The 21,379-nt window shown below is 42.8% G+C and overlaps 1 protein-coding gene across 1 annotated transcript in view; it reads left to right on the top strand.

The window, feature by feature from the left end:
* Nucleotides 1–6: 6 nt before the first annotated feature.
* Nucleotides 7–21,379, top strand: part of Lancl2 (LanC like 2) — a 61,102-nt gene continuing 39,729 nt past the window's right edge. The window contains exon 1 of the mRNA XM_004646636.2: nt 7–521. Coding sequence (XP_004646693.1) covers nt 318–521 — 204 coding nt within the window. The 5' untranslated portion in view covers nt 7–317. The remainder of the gene's footprint in view (nt 522–21,379) is intronic.

Raw genomic sequence — 21,379 nt, 5'->3', positions numbered from 1 at the left:
GGCCGGCTCTGCAGCTCCTGGTCCGGATCCGGCCGGCGCGGGGCACGGATCCCCCCGGCCCGCGCCCGCTGCACCCCGATGTGCTCGCCGCTCGCCAGAAGCCCGGCCCCGCTCAGAGGCTGCTGCTCGGCTCGAGGCCGCACCCGCCCCGCCGACTCGCGGCCCCAGGCGCCTTGAGGAGCCCGGGAAGAGGCCGACGCCACCCAGCGCCGGACGCCACCCAGCGCCAGACCGAGAGCCACCCGACCGGAACGCGGAGCGCTCGAGGAAGTTTGTCCCCTTTCGCGCGCCGTGCTGCCGTGTGGGAGCGCGCGGACATGGGCGAGACCATGTCCAAGAGGCTGAGGCTGCACCTGGGCGGGGACGCGGACATGGAGGAGCGGGCGTTCGCCAACCCCTTCCCGGACTACGATGCCGCCGGTGTCGCGGGGCTTGGGGCTGGGGCGGCCGAAGAGGCAGGTGGCGCTCGCCTCCCGCCCGTCGCCGACGAGCCAAGCCTCCCTTTCCACCCGGACGGAAAGGTGAGGGGCGGCGGGGGGCCTCGCCAACTGCGGGAGGCGCGGAAAATGGTCGCGCCCGCCCAGCCCGGCGCGTGACGTCGCGGCGCTCCGCGTCCTCGGGGCGCGTGGGCGGCGCGCGGGCTCCCGCCGGGGTCTGCCGTGCGCGCGCGAGGCCGGGCACCCCCGCCGGGGCTGGAGCGGGCCGCGGGTGCCTGCGCCTTCCGCGTCGGTGCGCGTGTCGGTGTGCGTGTCGCTGTGCGTGTCGGCCCTCGGAGCGGGCCTAGCGACCGTGCTGTCCGAGCCTACCCCCGCCCCCCCAGGGCCCTGGCGTGCAAGGGCGTGTAGCAGAGCTGGACCTAGCGCCGGAGCCTTGCTCGGCCGCCGGATTGCGCGGCAGAAAAGCACACACGTTCGTTTAGGGTGTTTTGTGCGACCGACTCGAGCTCGGAGAAGGACCTGGCGCTGAGTGGCAAGGCTAAAGAAATGCTTTTGTAGTGCGAGGAGCAGGACAGTGTGGGGAGGCTGTGTCGCCAAGGTCTGCTTGTGTGCAATTCCTTTGACTTCTTTCTTGCCTGTGGCCATAAGAATGTTTCCTTCCGGTTTAGTAGGTTATTTTCCGTGAAAAAAATTTATATCCTGTGAAACGAAGGTTTAGAGAAACATGACGCAGTTTTTCAAGTGTTTTGAGCTCTGATGCAAATAGTTATGCCAAATTGGCATATTTTGGAGCTGGCATATGTTGCTGTCCCTGTCTTAGTTACTTTCTTGTTGCTGGACAGAGTACCCAAGGCCCACAAATTAAAGCAGGGAAGGTTTATTCTGGCTCACAATTTGTAGAGGTTTCACTTCATAGTTGGCTGATGGCAGGACAGCAGGAAGAGGAGAGAGTCCATGACATGGCAGACAGAAAGCTTTCCTACTCATTCCGTTCAGGCTATCAGTCTACTGGTTGATGCCAACTGCGTGCAAGATTGGGGCTTCCCATTTCATTAATTCCTTTATCCACAACTACCAGTGAACTAAGACCTTTATCACACCCATAATCTAGTATCTCATACCTTTGACCCAGCTGTTAACAGAAAACGGACCAAACACGGGAAGAAATGGTACAGGCAAGATTAAGGAAATAGTTCATTACACCAGTGAGCTTGACTGCCATTTCTCCTGAAGAGCAAAGGCCAGTGAGCGTTTGGGGCTTTTTTGTTTTGTATTTGCATGGCAAGCGCAGGATCGAATCCCCTCCCCGGCCTCTGCGCTTTAACCGCTGAGCTGTTTGGCCGGCCCTTCGTTTTGGGGCTTTTAAAGGGAAAGCAAGGGGAAAAGTGCAGAGGCAGACGTAGTGCATTAGTGTTGGGAGGTTGGGCGACGCCTTGCGTTGCTAAGGGTGTGGGGTTTTAAACACTTCAGGTTACATCACAGGGCTCTCAGTTATACAAAGGACGAAATGTTCAGTTATCAGGCTGGTCGGATGTGTCCGCCTAGTTTCCATGGGCATTCTTGGAAGGCCCTTATTTAAAATTTTAACCTTTCCCGTTCACAGCTACCTCCCAAAAGACTTATATGAATGCTTGGGGATTTGGGGGGACCTTTAGATATAAGCCACAGCAACACTTCACCTGTAATAGAAGTTGGGAAGGAGCAAGTGAAAATAAAGGAAATTGTAAACAACATCAGCACAACCATGACATGTTTATAAAACCACATATACACCTTTTTATTTTTATTTTTTTGGTGGTACCAGGGATCAAACTCAGGACCTTGCACTTGCCAAGCAGGTGCTTATGCCACGGAAATATATCCCTGGCCCTACACCTTTTTAAACATTTATTTGAAAAGGGATAAATAAGGTGATTTAAACTATGAAGGTGACTTTGAAAGAGCAAGTGTCAGAACATGGAATGTAAGGCAAATACTTTGGTGTTTTTGTTTTTTTTTAAATTTATTTATGTGTGTGTGTGTGTGTGTGTGGTCAGCTCAGCCCACCAGGGGGCGGGGCTGGCTGGCATGTGGTGCTGGGGGATTGAACCGCGGTCCCTGTTCTTTGCTGAGATTGTTCTAAGTAGGTGCTTTAGACCACTGAGCCATCTCTCCAGCCCCCACTTTGTTTTTTTTTTAAATTTTATTTATGTGTGTGTGTGTGTGTGTGTGTGTGTGGCCAGCTCAGCCCACCAGGGGGTGGGGCTGGCTGGCATGTGGTGCTGGGGGATTGTACCTCGGTCCCTGCGCTTTGCTTAGCTTAGCTTGTTCTAAGTAGGTGCTTTAGACCACTGAGTCATCTCACCAGTCCTAGGCAAATACTTTGCTACATCTCTCTTGTCTTACATGTAATTAAAAACTACTGCATATAAGGTCCTAACCCAGGGGTGTAAATGATTGAATTAAAGTACACAAATTGTCTACCAAATAGACTGATTTTTTACTTAATAGTCCCTTAGTAAATGTTGGGTTTTCTTCTCCATAATGATTTGAGTCATCATTTAGAATTAATGTAAGTTCTGTTTTTTTCTAATTTTACACATATAAGTATGTTGTACTTGTGACATGGTATCCAAATAATTTGTTACGAAAATGTAAATTCCTGGAAAGCATTTAGAAAATATCCACCACTTATGCTCATTACCAGTTGCTTTTTCAGTACTGCCCGTAGAGTAAGGAGGCTATTATAAGCTTTAGTGGAAAATGAGTAATATAAATTGATAGAGCGCTTGATGGAGTAACTGAAGAATAATAACAAGAACAATAACCTCAGATGAAGAGGTAAGTGCTGGCCCAAAGTTTGAAGCTCTGAAATTGTGTCTTTTAACCTTTTATATCTGGATAAGTGTTATTTTCACCTTAGTTATACACCATACTGACTTATGTTTAACAGAAAAGTATATCTCTCTACAATGAAAGTAATAAGTTGGGGTGGGGACCTGTGTCAGTGGTTGTGATTATGCTAACAAACAAAGAAAATAGACAATTGTGTTTTTTCTCAAACATGAAAATAAGAACATTAACAAGAGAGGAATATTGGGGCTGGGGAGATGGCTCAGCAGACTAAGCGCTTCCCTGTCAAGCGCAAGGGCCTGAGTTCAATCCCCAGTTCAACCAAAAAAAAAAAAAAAAAGGAATACTGATCTTAAAAGGTGGATTTTAGGGACTGCGGAGATGGCTCAGTAGGATAAGTGCTTGACTGGCGGGCACAAGGATCTGAGTTCAATCCCCGGTTGTGCCAAAAAAAAAAAGGTGGATTTTCTGAGTTATAGAAAAGTCAGAAAATGAATATGAATTAAGCTCCACTGTTTTCTATGTACAAATTTATTTTTGGTATGTGTTCTACCTTCTTAATTCTTAAAATACATTAAAACATAATTCAAATAAATGATATCAGACTATGCTTTTTTTCTTTCTTTTTGTTTTGTCAAACGGGGGATTAAACTCAGGCCCTTGTGCTTGCCAGGGAAGCGCTTATTCTACTGAGCCATCTCTCCAGCCCCAATGCTTTTGTTTTGATCGATGTGAAATATTCTAGAAGTGAAGGTGTTATGGGTTGGATTGTTTTCCTTCTACCCCCAAAGCATTGGTTGAAGTCCTAACCACGAGGCCTTAACTGGAAGTAGTTGCAGCAGGTTGGTTCAGATGAGGTCATACTGGAATAGGGTAGTCCTTAATCCAAAGTAACTAGCACCCTTAGGACAAGGGAAAGAAAATGTAGACACAAAGGGAGAGAAAGTCATAAAATGGATATTCTATCATTCCAAGGTTTAGCGTCATAATATATTAGGGAAAAATAAGGAAATCAGCCCTTCTCAATTGTCCTGAGAGCTATAGTTTTTTTCATTCTTCATTCAGAATGAATTAGAAGGGAACACAGGCACACTCTGCTAGTCCCAGCTGTTTGGGAGACTGAGGTGACCCCACGAATTCCTAGCCAGTTTGGACACTATAGTGATATGCATATCTTTAAAATAAATAGGGCCGGGGAGGTGGCTCAGTGGAATAAGCACTTCCCTGGCAAGCGCAAGGGTCTGAGTTCAACCACATTTCTGCAAAAAAATTAAAAAAAAAATAAATAAATACAAGCAAAATGAACTATAGCAATGTAAGGATAGGGGATTAGGATAGTAGATTGGACTCATAGTGATCCTCCTGTAAAACTCGAGAAGATTTTTTTTTTTTTTTTTTTTTTTTTGCTGGCTCAGGCTGCCTTAAGGGCGGGTCTGGTGCTGTGTATGGAGCTGGGGATCGAATCAGGGTCTCCCGCGCCTGACTGAGTTTGCCCAAGCAGGTGCTTTAAACAACTGAGCTAACCCTCAAGCCCCCTGATTTGCTTTTAATAAGAAGTTGTTAGCACAGGCAATTTTCAATTCCAAATGTGGGAAAGTATTGACATAAAATAAAGGGAAGATTATACAGACATGACTAATGAAATAGTGATTCTCAGACATGACAAACGCACTGGTTTGTAGGGCAGTTAAGAAGTGGGATAGGCCTGTGGGTGCCTTCTTGCCATGTCTTGCAACCACTTAGGGCAGGCCACCTAACTGCTTTGAAGGTTAACTTTCTTAACCCACTTGTAGCCTTGAAGTGAAGGGCTAATTGAGGTTCTCAGTATCATTGTGATGTTTGTTAAAAGCTTGCAGCAATTCCGTAGTTGCCATATAAGCACCATGTCTTTGGTAGTTGTAGTAGCTCATGGGGTTAATGCAGTAAGACATTCAGAGCAATATCTAATGTAGTTAAAGACACATAGTTACAGATACAAAGGTAAATAAGAGTTCTATTGGTGATAGCTATTAACATCATTGTGTATTCTATTTTTATTATATAAAATGTGATTGTGGAAATTTTCTTTAAAGTTCATATTTTCAGTAGGACATAAAAGTATGTTGCGCACATTTCACTTTTTCTTTGTAGTTGTGGTATAATGCCCTAGAGAGTATGTACAGATTGTTCTGCTACTTTTTGTGGCACACATCAGACTGGATTGAGAATAGGTAATCTAGATTATTTTCTATTTCAACGTTGAAATAAGAAGCACTGACTTCATTATGTAAATGTGTCTGTTGTCAGCAGAACTGTTTTTAAACATCTAAGCAAATAGCATTTCACTGATATAGATTCTGCTTAGAGAAAGATGTTTACTAAAAATCCCCTTGGTTTGCTCAGGGGACTCAAGAGATTTTCATAGGTGAGTTACCAGGTTAAAGAACACACGTGTGTAAGAAAGAGATCAGTAACAGCAGCAGGCGCATGGAGCAGAGCAGAATGCAAGAACACAAGAGCAGCCTGGACTTTATTGTGTGATTCTTCTGTAGGTCGTTATCTCATGTACGTTCTTATGTAGTGACGTGTGTGTTCGCCTGTGCTGCCATGGTTATATAACCGTATCCCGCTGTGTGCCTGCACTAGACAGGTGGGGTCACATACTTAGACACCCCGGGTTTTGAAACAGTCTAAATGGCTCCCCACAATCTGTGGAAGTAGAAAGCTACAACTTTCCCCCTATTCTCTTTGGTAATTTACTTTGAGGGAAGGATTACTGCTTTTATCTTACTCACTTTTGCTTATAGAATGAAGTGTTAGTAAACCAAACCCAAGAGTGTCATTTAGAAGACATAGTTTGCCTAGGAAATCTGAGATTATGAAATATATTTTTCTGGTCCTTATCCCCTAGTGAAAAGTTTCATTAAAAGCTTTCCTAGGAAGATTTACTGGTGTATATGCAGTTGTAATCTTTTGCATATCATCACTTACATAAGATGTGAGTCGAAAGTAATTTTTATTATCTTCAAAGTTGTAGGTAAGTCATTCTCTGCTTCAGTTACTTTGTGTGGTCTATGGGGATGGAAGGTTGAATTAAATGAAGTATCTCTCATATTAAGAATATGTGAAAAAAGAAAAAAAGAGTATGTGAGGGCTGGCCAGATAGCTCAGTAGACTAAAGTGCCTGCTTAGGCAGAGTGCAGTGGCTGGGGTTCAGTCCCCGGTGTGCCCTGCTGGCCCTGTCCCCAAGGCCTGCTGAGAGGGCAGTTGAGACTGGGTGTGGTGGTGCATACCTGTAATCCCAACTTGTGGGAGCCTGAAAACAAGAGAATCACTACAAGTCTTACCTGTGTAGTGAGACCCTGTAGACCCTGTACTGAACACACACACAAAGAGTATGTGAATTATTTCATTAATAAGTTCTCCTTATGCATTTAAACCGATATATATATTTTTTTTGCAGTTACTTTTTTTTCTTTACTTTTCTTTTTTTCCCATAATTTTATTGAGAAATAGCAATGAGATAGTTTCAAACCAAATTGGTAGGACAGTTTCAATAATTAACACATTGCATATATTCTTCCTAGTGGTTAGTTGCTGTACAAGATGCAGACATGGTATCCTATTTACAAACACTATTAGAACAAATCCCTCTATTCATTAAGAGAACAGAAGGATTTTTTTTTTTTTTTTCTGTCTGGCTTAGAATTCCTTCAGGGCAGGTTTGGCTGGCTTGAGTTCTAGGGATTGAACCACAGCAACCTGAGGCTGACTGCTTTGTTGAAGCAGCCACTTAAAGAACTGAGCTAAGGGGCAGGCCCCCTTAAACCAGTATTGATAATGACAAGTTTGATTTATGCATAACTGCTCAAAATTATTTTTTTTCTTAGGAGTTATATATATTATATTTCTATTTTGAGACTTTTTACTGTCTTTGAAGTTAAAGTCTTAGTTTTGTAACAGTTGGTCTGTCTTTTTTAAGGTTTCTATGTTTGGCAATCCTTACACTAGGACAAAATTTTTCACTCATACAGAATGAAAGTCTTTCAGGAAAGGATCGATTGTACATTCCTTACCTTTCAGATAAAACTATGTGTTTTTCCAGGAACAACATATCTTTCACTAGATACCTTTTTTTATATCACCTTGGTACTTCAGCATGTGATACATCCCCTGCTACTATCCACATAGCAATGTTTGATACAAGGAAACTATAACTCCCAACCTGCTAGATGTTAGATATGATGAGTTTGTGTTCTCCATAATCAAAGAATGAATTTTAAGTAATAACAGAGGTTAAGAGTAGGAAACTTTTATTGGGAGAGACAGCTTCTGAGAAACAGAAGGTGGACCTGTGGTGGATTAACTAATGGTCAACTTGTGACACCCTGCTGAATTGAATCAGCATGGTTCTGGGTGTGGAAGGCCCACCTGAGGATTTGTCAGCAGCTTAAAGGGAAAACTGGAAGGGAAGATGGTATGCTACTGATTCTCTTGGAGAAGCTTGTCATTCTGGTTTTCCTGATAGGAGCTCAGCTATTCTCATTGCAAGAGGAGCTCAGGTTCTTGCTGTCACTGGGGATGGCTGCGTTTCTCCTTACCTTGAGTGTCACTTCCTGGCTTCAGTGCAGATCCTTCAGGCTGCTGGCACAGACCCTTTACCACAGTGGCACAGACCTTCTAGCTTCCACCACTGACCTTTGGCCCTTCCCAGTACAGACCCTTGGAACAGACTTGCATGAGATGTTGTGGATTTTGGTCTCTAGCTGGACTCACGGAGGACATTGTCATGGGATGTAGGCTCTTAGTTGGATTCTTTGGGTCTCTAGTGTGCGGGCAGATCTCTTGCACTTTTCTGCACTTGACTTTTTGTGTAAATATTGTAAAATAATCCTATAAAATGTGTCCTTTATTAAATCTGTTCCCTTGCCAGCTCTAACAAGGCCTGAATAGATTGCCATGAAAATCTTGTTCTCAGACTTAGTAATAGATTCATCCAATTGTAACTTTATTTATTTTTAAATTCCTTAAATGTATTTAGCACAAGGTGTACAGGGTCTCATTATGCATATCAGACTCGTAATGATACTCCTGTTTTCAGCCTCCCAAGCTCTGGGATTACAGGAGAGTGCCACCATGCCCAGGCTCATTTGCTGTCTCAGCGCACCTCTGGGGCAGGGCCCACACAGCATGCTGGTCCCTGGTCTGCCTAAGCAGGCACTTTAATCCACTGAGCTATCTGGCCAGCCCTATATGGATCCAATTGTGCCAAAAGGGCCAAAGATGTCTGCTTTTCCTTTGGCTTACATTTACATTTGTGCACAGGTGAAGATTCTTAATGCAAAGAAAGTCTGAAGATAAGGTGATTCTGACCAATTTCCCTCTCTCTTATAATGCAAGTCTAGTTGTGAAATAGTATCATAATCACTACTCCCCCTCTGTGTTCTGTTTTGCCTTTAGGTGGTAGGGAGGTCATGCATGGGTGCAGAAAAATATTAAACATCTCTTTCTTAGTATATGAAGGTTGAACAATCTCCAGGGCTTAAGAATATATCCCAAAGAATAAGAGAATGACATTTTTCCCATCTGTAGCAGAAGAGAAAAAGCATCCTTTTTAACCCCTACTTGGTTTCTGTACTCCCCCAGGCGTCCCCCAAGGTGTCCTGCAGGTGGCTGCTCTCTGGAGAGTGGCCAGAAGATGAGTGGAGTTGGACCAGCCACCCCTACTGATTTGTGCCTCTGCAAACTTGCACTCCTAGTATCCAAGATAACTGCACCGTTGCTTTCCAAGTTTTTGAAAGAGAGCAAAGGAAATCAAAAAGCAAATTGGAAGTGGTTAGAGCACCTCACAGCCTGCAAAAGAGATCACTTCTAGAGATAAAGTGATAGCTCAGAAAAATCCTGCCTGGGCCCTATGGCTAAGAAGTCCCCAGAACATATGTGTTGTCTACCTAGTCACTAAGGCAGTCTTCGCCAACAGCAAGGGAAGACTCAGTGTCTCTAAATCTGCAGCACACTTAGGAAACTCTCAAGCCTAAAACCTGTACTTATCATTTAGGAAGCACAATTTGTACATTAGAAGACATTCTTCTTCCTACGCACATAAATGATGAGAATTGGGCTGGGAAGGGCAAGGGGGTGAGAAGAGCCAGGAGGGTGGGATTTTTCCTTTAGACTAAATGTGTTTTGGCCCCTTCAATGCTGTGCTTGAGGAAATAGCTTCTCCTGGTCTCACTCAGGATTTGATTCTTCCCACAGTGTCTGACGTTCAGTCTCCTGAGGGAGACCATTGCCCAGAACATTTAAATGAGGACGTCGCTTTTCTACGTGTTCTTGTGGATGGGCAAAGTTTTGATGTCTCGTCTGACCCAGAGACAGGGTATATGTGTCCCTATCTAGATAATTTCCTTATCTTCAGCGTTAGCAAATGCTCATTTTCTACAGGCTCAGTCTAAATGTTCTTAGTTGGTGGATAGCAAGGAAAGGTTGAGACAGTTTAGTGTTCCTCCATCTCGCTAATCTTTAGCAGAAACATACCTCAGGAAAAAAAAAAAGTACAGAGCAACAGTAAAAGATAAGAAATGAGATTAGCAAAAAGAAATCTTTTCTTCTTGTGCTCAAATGAGTTATTGAGACAGCTTGCCCATGAGTCATCACCCTCAGCCTAGAAAGGCAAGAGTGGGGATCTTAAAAGCTAAGATGCTGCCTCACCAGTGGAAGATCAAACTGGAAAGTAAACTGAATCAGAACAGGCTCAACATTCCCCTCTACACTATATGAGGGCTGACCTGGCCAGACTGACCCAGTGAAACCTGTCTTCCAAGTCTTAAGAACAGCTGTTGGAGTGGGGGAGGTAGCTCAGCAGTCTAAGTACCTATCTAGCAAGCACAATGAACCAGGTTTGATCCCCAGTACCACATACTGTGCCAACCCTAGGTCCCCCATGCCAGCCACCAAAACTAGGCATGGTGGCACATGCCTGTAATCCTAGCACTGGGGAGGCTGAGACAGGAGGATCACTACAAGTCCAAGTTCTGTAACAAGACCCTGTACCAAATACATACATAAATAAAAAAGATTTTGAAAGATCTGTCAGCCTATTGCTTTTTAACTAGCAGATGGAGTCCAGTGATTTATTAATAGGCATGCATTTTACCAAATGTAACCTAGATTTTATAAAAGACCCATTTTATAGTAGTTCATATCAAAGTCCATTAGGACATGCTCTAACATTGCTTTTCTCTAATGCTATCATCTAAAAAGTCATATAGCTCAAACAGGTCAGGTGAGGGCACTAATAAATTCAGCAACTAGTAAGTCCAAATGCAGCATATATAAAACATGAACACAAGACCTTGCCTGTAGAAGTAAATGTGCCATCAAAGAAACATAATTCTTCCTGTGTTCTCTTATGTATCATCATTTTAACAAAGACAATGTTTAAGAAAGACAGGGCATAAAATTCAAAACATAAACAGTCAACAGACAAGGATAAAACTTTTTTTTTTTTTTTGCATGTATGTATTTGGTACAGGGTCTCACTATGTGACTCAGACTCGTGGTGATCTTCCTGTTTTTAGCCTCCCTAGCGCTGGGTTTATGGATGTGTGCCACCACACTGGGACTCGTTCACTGGCTCAGCGCGTCCTGAGGGTGGGGCCAACATGGCATCTGGGACTGGGGATCAAATCCTGGTCCCTGTGCTTGCCAAAGCAGGCCCTTAGTCCACTGTGCTATCTCACTGGCCCTAAAATAGCGATTTTTGATTACTCAAATGAGTCACAGTCCAGAATCCATGAAACAAATGGAAGCTCTTCCCTTTTTCCAGTTATCTTGGTGGGGCCTCCAAATGATATAGAGCCTCAAAATGGTTTAAGGGAAGTATTATAACTCCCAACCTGCTAGATGTTGGATGTACCAAGTTCATGTTCCCTGAAATCAAAGAATGAATTCTAAGGAACAATTGAGGTTATGAGTAAGAAAACTTGATTGTGGGAGTAAGAGCTCCTGAGAGACAGGAGGGGGTCCAAGTGGGGTGCTGGGGATCAAAACTTCCTATTCAGAGGAAGTTTTGTAGAGCAAAATCGGGAGGTGGGTACAGAATCACAATGAGTACAATGGGGGACGAAACTGACCAGACAATAGATTGTAAGTATAGCCACCTAGGTAATGCTGATCCAGTGGGACAGCAAGTCACATAGCAAGTGCACATAGAAAGAACAAGGACCTTTTTTGGAAAAGTTGAGTCAGGAATTCTTGGTTACCCACTTAGGTGACTAATGTCAATCTAGACTTTATTGGACCAGGTGATCTCAATTGATTTTCTTTGGGGAGGTGTGCAGGCCTGGTCATTGAGGCCTGGCTTTCAACAACAGATGTGCCTCCAGCCACAGTGTAATGTGTTCTCATCCTCTGCACTGACTGCTTCAAAGGCCCAGCCCTGCCTGACTGCCTGTGATACTTCTACCTAGCTTAGATCTCTGTCACATTTCTGTGACACTCAGGGTAGATACGACTTGCTCCACGGAACTTACTCAGAGTTGACCAGGCTGACTTTGGTCATTACGAGCCATTTAAAGGGTTGAGTAAGAATGTTGTGTTAGTTTTCTACTGCTACCATTAAAAAGTGTTACAAATTTAGCAGCTTAGGGGCCGGGGAGATGGCTCAGTGGAATATGTGCTTCCCTGGCAAGCGCAAGGGCCTGAGTTCAATCCCCGGTTCCGGAAAAAAAAAAAAAAACACAAATTTAGCAGCTTAAAGCAGCACCATAGCTGGGGATATAGCTCAGTGGCACAGTGCCTGCCATCGTGCCTCAGTTTGATTCCCAGTACCCATCCCCCACAAGAAAGCACAGCTATGTAATTTCTTGTAGTTAAGTGTGTCCTAACCTGCATTTCAGCATGAGCAGCTGATTCCTTTTCCTGGAGCTTCTCAGGGTGTTAGCAAGGTGTATCCTTTTCTGGAGGCTGTGGGGGTGAACCTGCCTCTAATTCCAGCAGTGGCTAGGTCCAGTTAGTTGTGGTCTGCAGCTCTTGTTGCCCTGCCAGATGTTGGGCACAGCTAATCTTTGCTTCTAAATGCTGCTGAGTCCTCCAAGTTTTTTTTTAAACTTGAGGATTCTTTTTTTTTTTTTTTTTTTTTTGCTTGCTCAAGCTGCCTTAAGGGTGGGTCTGGTGCGGCATGTGGAGGCGGGGATCAAACTGTGGTCCCATGCACCTGACTGAGTTTTCCCAAACAGGCGCTTTAAACAACTGAGCTAACCTTCAAACCCCCCTCCAGGTTTTTAATGTGACCTTTCAAGTAAGAACCAGTTGCATCCCTCTCATGTTTCACCGTTCTCTGCTTTATTGTCTGTCCTGTCTCTAGGCCTACAGTTAGAGGAAGTTCTCTGCTTCTCAGCAGTCCTTGGGTTAGATGGGTCCCTCCTGGATAATCTGTTGTCACTTAACTTCTAGGTCTATAATCTGTTTCAGGTTCCAGGGATTGGGTAGTGAACATTTTGAGGGTCTGTTCTGTTTATTACAAAATCCTTTGTATATTGGTCAAAATCTTGGAGTCTAGAGCTAGATACCTGGTTTTAAACTCCTGTTTTCAGACTCCCCAGCACTGGGTTTATGGGTGTGTGCCAGCACACCTGGACTCATTTGCTGGCTCAGCGTATCATGAGGGTGGGGCCAGCATGGCATATGGGACCAGGGATCAAATCCTGGTCCCTGTGCTTGCCAAAGCAGGCCCATAGTCCGCTGAGCTGTCTTACCAGCCCTAAGATAACAATTTTTAGTTACTCAAATGAGTCACAATCCAGAATCCATGAAATAAAGTCCCCCATTATACTTGTTGTGATTCTGTACCCACCTCCCGATTTTGCTCTACAAAACCCATGAATCTTCTACTTATTGTTCTCTTCACTTTTTCTAAGTGACTTTCCCTGTCTCCCTGGACGTCCTGTTACTCACTTGTAAAATGGGGTGATAAGTTATATATTTACCATAGGTCTGTTATGTTGGTGAAGGGCAACAACAGACAAAGAGAGTGTGTATTCCTTTCATGTAGTTAAAAGGCCTAGTTGCATGCAGACATCTGGAAGATAGGCTCAGCGGCATGTCCCATTAAGGAACACACTCCACAGGTCACCAGACATGCAGTGTCCCGTTGATGATGCCTGATAGCCTTGGAAGGGTTCTCTGTGGTCCTGCAAGCTTCCTTCCCAGCCGCACGGGGGTGGTCAGTGCCTTGCTGCCTTCCCCATCCTCCTTGTTATGCTGGCTGCTCACTTGCCTGTCTAGGGGAGCAGGGGCCTGATGATAACCCTGGCAGATGTCTGAATGCCTTCTCCAAATGTAAACTGAAAACTCTTTTCCAAGAGTACTGTTTTCCTAGAAGCTGTGCTGGGATATGTCAGGAGTCTTAATACAGTATATCAGTGTGCATTTGCATGTATATTTGCTGGACGCATCATGTTGCATGTTCCTCGTCTGGCATTTACTATACTCATGATTGCTTTTATAGTTGTCTCATGAAACCAGGAACTTGGGAGGAGAGATCCGATCTTACTCACTTACTGAGACTTTTTGTCCAGTAGACAGTATCTGGCGCTTGCTTCTTTGTTGTCTAAAAGAATTACCGAATCAAATAATCTAATATTGGACTCAAAATTTGCCAGTGAGCCACATTTTATTTTCTAGACATCTGAAAGTGACCTAAGTATCTTTAATGTATTGGTAAATTAGGTATATTATCATGTTAGGTATACTAGGTATATTATCATGGTAAATTAAGTAGACTGTCATGTTAATAAACTGTCATACATATCAAACTGTATGTGAAGGTAAAGAAATTTGGGGCATTATATGAGTAAAAACTGAATAACTTCAGGAACAGTTTTTAGAGTCTTGCTAGTTCTTAACAGCTATATTTAAGATTATAAAAATTTATAAAAATCTGCTTATTTTTCCATAATGAATATAGACATGGCTGAGGAGCATGTGGTCCTGAACCCCTCCTGTGTGAGATGCCATGGTGGCAGAGAGGTGCAGAGGGCATGTGTGTTCTAGGGAATGGCAGTTTGGAGTTAGATTCCTCTCCTTTGTTGTTCTTATGAAGTAGGCGGAAAAAAAGCCTGGTGAGAGAACAGTTTAATTTCCTGACTCTTTCCCCAAGACCCGACAGAGATGGTCTGTGTGGTTATATGGCGCAGCACCTGCCTGCCTGTTTTTGGTTCCTCCTTCTCTCCCTCGCTCTCTATCCACGCCCCCCTTTACCCTCCTCCCACTGCCCCAGGAAAAAACTCCCATGTGAATTCTAGGGTTTCTTACCAAGAAAACTCTTGTAAGGAAGAAAAATCTTGTCATAAACATACATTGTGCAGCAATGCCCTACAAGGAGTTTTATAACCAGTGGTTAATAGCTACTCCAGTGTATTTGTGCTTTCTAACATACCTGGGCATCTTTGTTTGGGAAAATTGCCTACTGTGTAGGAAAAGAAGAGCTGCTTTTTTTTTTCCTGATTGTAACATATTTGCAAAAAGTTAGCCTCAGAACAGAGATTAAAGCCTCTGAAGTTCTGTTACCTCTCCTGATGTTTCAGTGCTTATTGCTAATGTATTTGTATTCATATGATTTGAGTGAGTGTGGAAAAATGAAAAGCAAAATGGAATTAAAGAAGCCAGGGCTGGGGAGATGGCTCAGTAGAATAAGTGCTTGCCTGGCAAGTGCAAGGGCCCGAGTTCAATCCCCAGTTCTAAAAAAAAAAAAAAGTCCAGTAAAGATTTGCACATCAGTCACAGCAAGGGGAAGCCCAGAGCCCTGAGTGAGCTCTAAGATCTATAGTTTACTGTTGTCCTATGACCATAAGTGCCCTTACCTTCCTTACCTAAAACTGAGTCATCAGTGAGAAGATTAATTGAAATGTGTGAAGTATACGTGGCAAGTACATGGTAAATGATCCATAATTTTTAGTTGTCTTTCTGATAATTCCATTATTGAATGAGATGAACCAGTTAAAATTTTTCCTGGTACAATAATCCCCCATGAAATACAACTAAAATCTATAGAATAGGTTAACATAATACATATTCTTTGTTCAGAATTTGGATCCAGTATAATGAGATAGTTAGAAAATGAACAACTAGAAAATGTGCCTTTAAAGCAAAGGGCGTAAAAGTGAGTTTTGAATGAAATCTTGGCAAATATTAAAGGGAGTTAGAGTAAGAATCATACTCCCTAAAAATATACTCAAGTGGCATTTATGAGAAATCCTGGATTAATCGCCTGTGCTTTGGGATAAAGTTGCCATGAGACAGCTGACTATATATCATTGTGAGTCAGGTCTGTATGTAGTATGATAAACAACTCAGTGTAGAAGTGTCTTAGATTAGGAGCCCTAGAGGTAGGCAGCTATTGGTGTTGATAAGCTTCAACAAGTTTGGGGCTAGGATTTCTATGATTTTGGTCCTTCTCTCATTTGTGGTTCTAGTATACAATGTCTGCTATCATCCCAGGCATCATATCCAAGTGTCTGGTGGGAAGAAAGAAGAAAGACAAATGGGAGATACCAACTTTCAGGAAAAGTAAGAACCTCTAAAGATTTCCTAGAAGACTCACACTTAAGCCTCACTGGTCACAACTGTCACTTAGTTGTCCTTTTATGTAAGGGAGTCTGGAAAAGCAAACAGTTGTTCTGTGGTTGTTCTCATTCAGAATACAATCAAAATTCTGATGAGAAGGAAAGGTGTGGAGAATAGACATGCACAAGTACTGCTCACTAACTACCACCATATCATAAAGACAATTACTCCAGTTTGTTTCTTATGCAAATAATCTTTGTCTCTTTGATTACAGTGGAAACCAAATGACAAGACTCAGGAAGGCTTAAACTACCAACTTTGAGGCAGAAAATTATTCTTTTGGTGCATTAGTTAACAGCTTGCTGTAGTTCAGGTCTGGAGTGCCCTCCCCCCCCGCCAGAGGTCCGTATGTGAAAGGCTTGCTTGCTAGTCTGCCTACAGCACTGTGGGAAGTAGGAGAGCCTTTAAAGGTAGGGTAGTTGGAGGGCCTGTGCCTCTAAAGGGAATATTAGGCCCTAGCTCCTCCCCCTTGTCTGCTTTCTGGCCATCATGGTGCCAACACACCCCCAAAGTGATGAGGCCTGAGACCATGAGCCAAACAAATCCTTGTGAAACTGATTGTCTTTTGCATTTTGTCACAGAGCGAGAAAGCTAACACACAGATGTGTGTTAGCAGATAAAATATGCTTACACACATATCCTCAAAAATATTAGGAGTGTCACACCCAGAGGGCACTGCTCATAATAAGAAGTGGGGAAGTGAGACCCGTTTGTGTACATAAGCCCTGAGACAGGTGGGAGCTGTTGGTCGTCACATGTGAGCTATCATGGGATATGTCACATGTTTGTAAGGGTTCTCACGAAGTTGATGTTGGCCTTAAGTTTAAAGCTCAGCTTTTCCCACAAAGGAAGGTCTTTTGCCACCAGGTTGTAGTAAAAATGATTATAATTTAACACTCTAAATAGCATTTAATGATACAATTTTGAAAGTTAGTGCTGTGTTTTAATCACTAAGTAGACTGTTGTCTTGGCAGCCTGTTGTAATCTTGGACTAATAATAAATATAATGCTTATGAAGAAAAGTCATATACCTATAAACTTAAATACTCTTTAGTGTATTAGCTGTAAAATGGATATACCTGTGCCTGAATGCATAGGTATGTACTTACGAGGGCTTCAGCATATGCACAGGGATAGGCACTTGGAAGTTATTGTATGGTTATGAGGCTCTGCAGTTACCTTGACATTATCATTGCAATTGCTATGCATGTTCACAAACTGTACCCTTATAAAATGTGAGCTTCATGGTGAGCGTGTGGCCAGCTGCTGCACTTACTGGTCAGTCCCCATCCCTTCCCTTTGCAAAGACCTTGTCTCAGTTACTCTTCTCTTGTTGCTGGGATAAGTACTCGACACCCAAAATGAAGGAAGGAAAGGTGTATTTGGCTCACTGTTACTGGAGGTTTCACTGCATACTCAGCTGGCTCCAAGGCAGAGTGGTGCATGGCAGAGAGCATCCCTTTGTGACGGCAGCAAAAAGCAAGAGCAAATGCAAGGAGTGGCAGCAATAGTAGAGAGAGTCTGTCTCCCTGTCTCTCTTATGTTACGTTTAGGCTATCCACCCCAGTCTGGGTAAAGCACTCACTACTATAATCCCAACAGGACTCACACACATAATCCCAGCCTTGTATTATCCATAATCCCAGTGGATCATGAGTTAATCACAAACTCTAGAAGTCCACCCCATGACTGCATGAGGCTTTGGGGGGACAGCTAGAGGCAAACCATAACAGACCTCAACTTCCTGACACAGTTGTGCTAAGGTTAAGCTGATTATTAACCCTCCAGGGGCCTGGCCACCCAGTGTTCAAGTAAATGGGAGAGTCACACATCTACTTCAAATCAAAAGCTACAAGTGATAAAGGTTTGTGATGAAGGCTTGTTGAAAGCAAGATAGGCAAGAGGTAGGCCTTCTATGACATGGAGCCAACCAGTGGCTCCATGATTGTAAAGGAAGTGAAAAGCACTACTCCAGTGAACACATGAGTCATAAGAAAGTGGGTGTGGTGAAAGTTTGAGTAGTTTAGATAGATGCAAATCAGCTACAGTACTTGCTTGAGCTAAAAACTAATCCAGACCGAAGTCCTATCTTTAGTTCTCTGATGACTGAGATGGTGAGGAAACTACAGAAGAAAAGAGACTGTTCATGAAGTTTAAGAATCCATCTCTAGGTGCTGGCAAGATAGCTCAGCAATCTAAAGCACCTGCTTAGGCAAGGGTAGGCAAGCACACAGGGATCGTGGTTCTATCCCCAGTACCACATGCCATGCCAACCTCCTCCTCCAAGGTGGGTGGAGCTGGCCACACACACACACACACACACACACACACACAGAATCTATCTCTATAAAATAGAAGGGCAAGATGGAGTACAGGTGCTGATGCAGAAGCTTAGGGCAAGTAAGTTATAACTTGATGGCTGGTGAAGGAGATAGCACCAAAACAACAGGTTTTGCCATGCCCACCAGATTCTACTACTGCCACCCAAGCCCAGTGTGTGTGTGGGACCGTCTGCGCCCGCCTGATTCTACTCCAGCCAGCACCCAGGCTAGGTGTGTGTGTGTGTAACCTTCCGTGCTCATTGCAACCTCCTGCATCAGACAGGCCTGATGTGGAACCCTGCAGCAGAACTCCCTGCAGAGAGGCAAGGGTGAGACCCACTCACCTAATTCAGGAGCCAAACATCTTGCCAGAGGGGTCCAGAGGGTCCACTTCTATGGGCTACAGCAAGAAGAAACTGAACACAACAGTCAGACCTGTGCTAGGCCCACCTGGATGAGTTCAAACTTGGTAGATCTGGACCTGGTAAGCTGAGGCACTTTGCTAGACCCAGATCTCTGAGAGCATCCTCTCTTCCTCACTTGATTGAGAGAGGGGGCTACAGGTAATCAGGGTGACCTAGTCTCAGACAGAACTTAGGGGAATTAATTTAAGTACAAATTCCCAGTCTAATATCTGCTTAGCTATACAGTCATAATGTTTGTTCTTAGGGTCTAAAAGGCAAACCCATTAGATACAAAAGTTTGTCAACTGCTAAATCTCACTATCCATTATTAGTGTTACTAATTATAGTTCTGTAAATACAAAACTGTAATTGCCTTAATCACATAATCTCTCTTGGGTAATAATATCAGTACATGCTAAGGTAATAACCGCACCAAAGCTCTACACCAAAGGTCAGAAGACAGTGCTATATAAAATGAAAAAGAGAAGGAGCAAAATGAATTCTCAGGCCCTGATCCCACCCAGAACAAATGCAGGAGACACCAGCGTAGAAGAAACAGGAAATCACATACCTGAAATCTCTGAAATAATAGTGTCTGAAGTAAAGAAAAACTGCAGAAAGGTACAGAGAAAATCAGATCAGAAATAATCTCTGAAGTAAAAAGAGAAATGATAACTATAATGAAAGAATTACTAAGTGCTTCTAAGGAAGACACTGATAAAAGAAATAGAGGAGAATAGAAAAATGATGGAATCCTTGAATGAACAATATAGGAAAGAAATAGTATGCATGAAGCAGATTCAAAGAGATATACAGAAAATTAAAACCTCAATCACAAGCTGACAAAACTGTTTGAATGAAAGGGGAGATAGAGTTTCAGACCTTGAAGACATTGTTGCAGCTAGTGAAAAGGTAAGAAAAGATCTCTTAAAAACAACTAGGGTGCAGGAAAAATAATTCAACATCTGCAAGGAGATGCAAAGATGAACCATGTAAGACTAATAGGCATTAATGAGAAAGAAGGAGTCAATACAAATGATATAAAAAGAATATGGGCATAAATAATAGCAGAAAACTTCCAAAATATGGGGAAACAATCTGACATTCAGGTAACCGAAGCATATAGAACTCCAAATAACATCAACCCAATTAAAACCACACCCAGACATATACTAATCAAGATCCCAGAAATCCAGCACAAAAACAATATACTAAAAGCTGCAAGAGAAAAGAAATAGATCACATTTAAAGGAAAACCATTAGAATAACAACAGATTTCTCTTCACAAAGCATCAAGTCAAGAAGACCAGGGAGTGAAGTACTTCAAGTCCTCCGAGAAAACAAATGTCAGCCCAGACTGCTATAACTTGCAAAACTGTCAAGTTTGATGGAGAAGTGAAATACTTCCATGACAAAGAACAACTAAAGAATTTCATGATGACAAAGCCAACCCTACACAGACTACGAAAGATATTCTAGAGAGGGACCAAAATGACCACAGCTCCATGAATAAGAATGGAAAGAACCCATCAAATAGGGCAAGCAAACACAGGAGAAAAAAAGAGTATACAACAGCAGATAAATAACATGTCAATCACAAGTCAGTGCATCTTAATTATAACCATCAAGGTAAATGAACTCAATTCACCAATTAAAAGGAATAGACTGGCAGAGTGGATCAGGAAGCAAAATCCATCAATATGTGTATACAAGAAACTCGTAACTCATAAAGAAATTCATAGGCTGAAAGTTAAAGGATGGAAAACAATACTGCATGCCCCAGCACCTCAGAAAGAAGCAGGGGTAGCAATCCTGTTCACAGACAGTCTGAACTTCAAACCAAGAATGGCCAAATGAAATAAAGAAAGCCACTACATACTGGTTAGGGGGAAAAATACAGGAGGAAGAGGTAGCAGTCATAAATATGTATGCAACAAACTCAGGGACATCCAACTATATAACACAAATCTTAATGGACATGAAAAATACAATATCCAATACCACAATCTTAACAGGAGACCTTAATGACCCCTTATCGCAAAAAGATAGGTTAAAATGGCAAAAAATTAGCAAAGAGGTAGCAGAACTGAATCAGAACTTGGAACAAATGGACTTAGTGGACATATACAGAGTGTTCCACCCAACCACATTTGAATACACAGTTTTTTCAGCTGCACATGGTATATTTCTAAAATATACCACATACTATCCATAGGTCATGCTTAAGTATATGCAAGAAAACAAATTATCCCATGCATGTTATTTGACCACAGTGCAAGGAAACTAGAAATAAATGACAAAAGGAACCACAAAAACCCCATAAATACATGGAAATTAACCAACACCCTCCTCAGCAACCAATGGGTTGCAGGTGAAATTAAACAATATCTACAATTCAATGAAACTTCAATCATAACTTATGGGATGCAATGAAAGTAGTTCTTAGAGGGAAATTTGTAACGGTAGACTTATACATTAGGAAAACAGAATGGGAACAAATGCCATAATGTTGCACCTCAACCATCTAGAAAAATAAGAGCAAACCAAACCCAAAGCCCAAAGATGGGAGGAAATTATAAAGATTAGGGCAGAAATTAATGTATTCAAGACAACCAAAACAATACAAAGAATTAAATAAAAAAGCTAGTTCTTTGAAAGATTAAATAAAATTGGTAAGCCCCTAACTAACCTCATCAAAAAGAGGAAAGAATGGGGCTGGTGAGATGGCTCAGTGGTCTAAAGCACCTACTTAGAACAAGCTTAGCAAAGCACAGGGACC

Source organism: Octodon degus, unplaced genomic scaffold (genome assembly GCF_000260255.1).
Source record: "Octodon degus isolate 3935 unplaced genomic scaffold, OctDeg1.0 scaffold00275, whole genome shotgun sequence".
NCBI classification, from domain to species: Eukaryota; Metazoa; Chordata; class Mammalia; order Rodentia; family Octodontidae; genus Octodon; species Octodon degus.
This window is presented reverse-complemented; position numbering and strand designations above follow the sequence as displayed.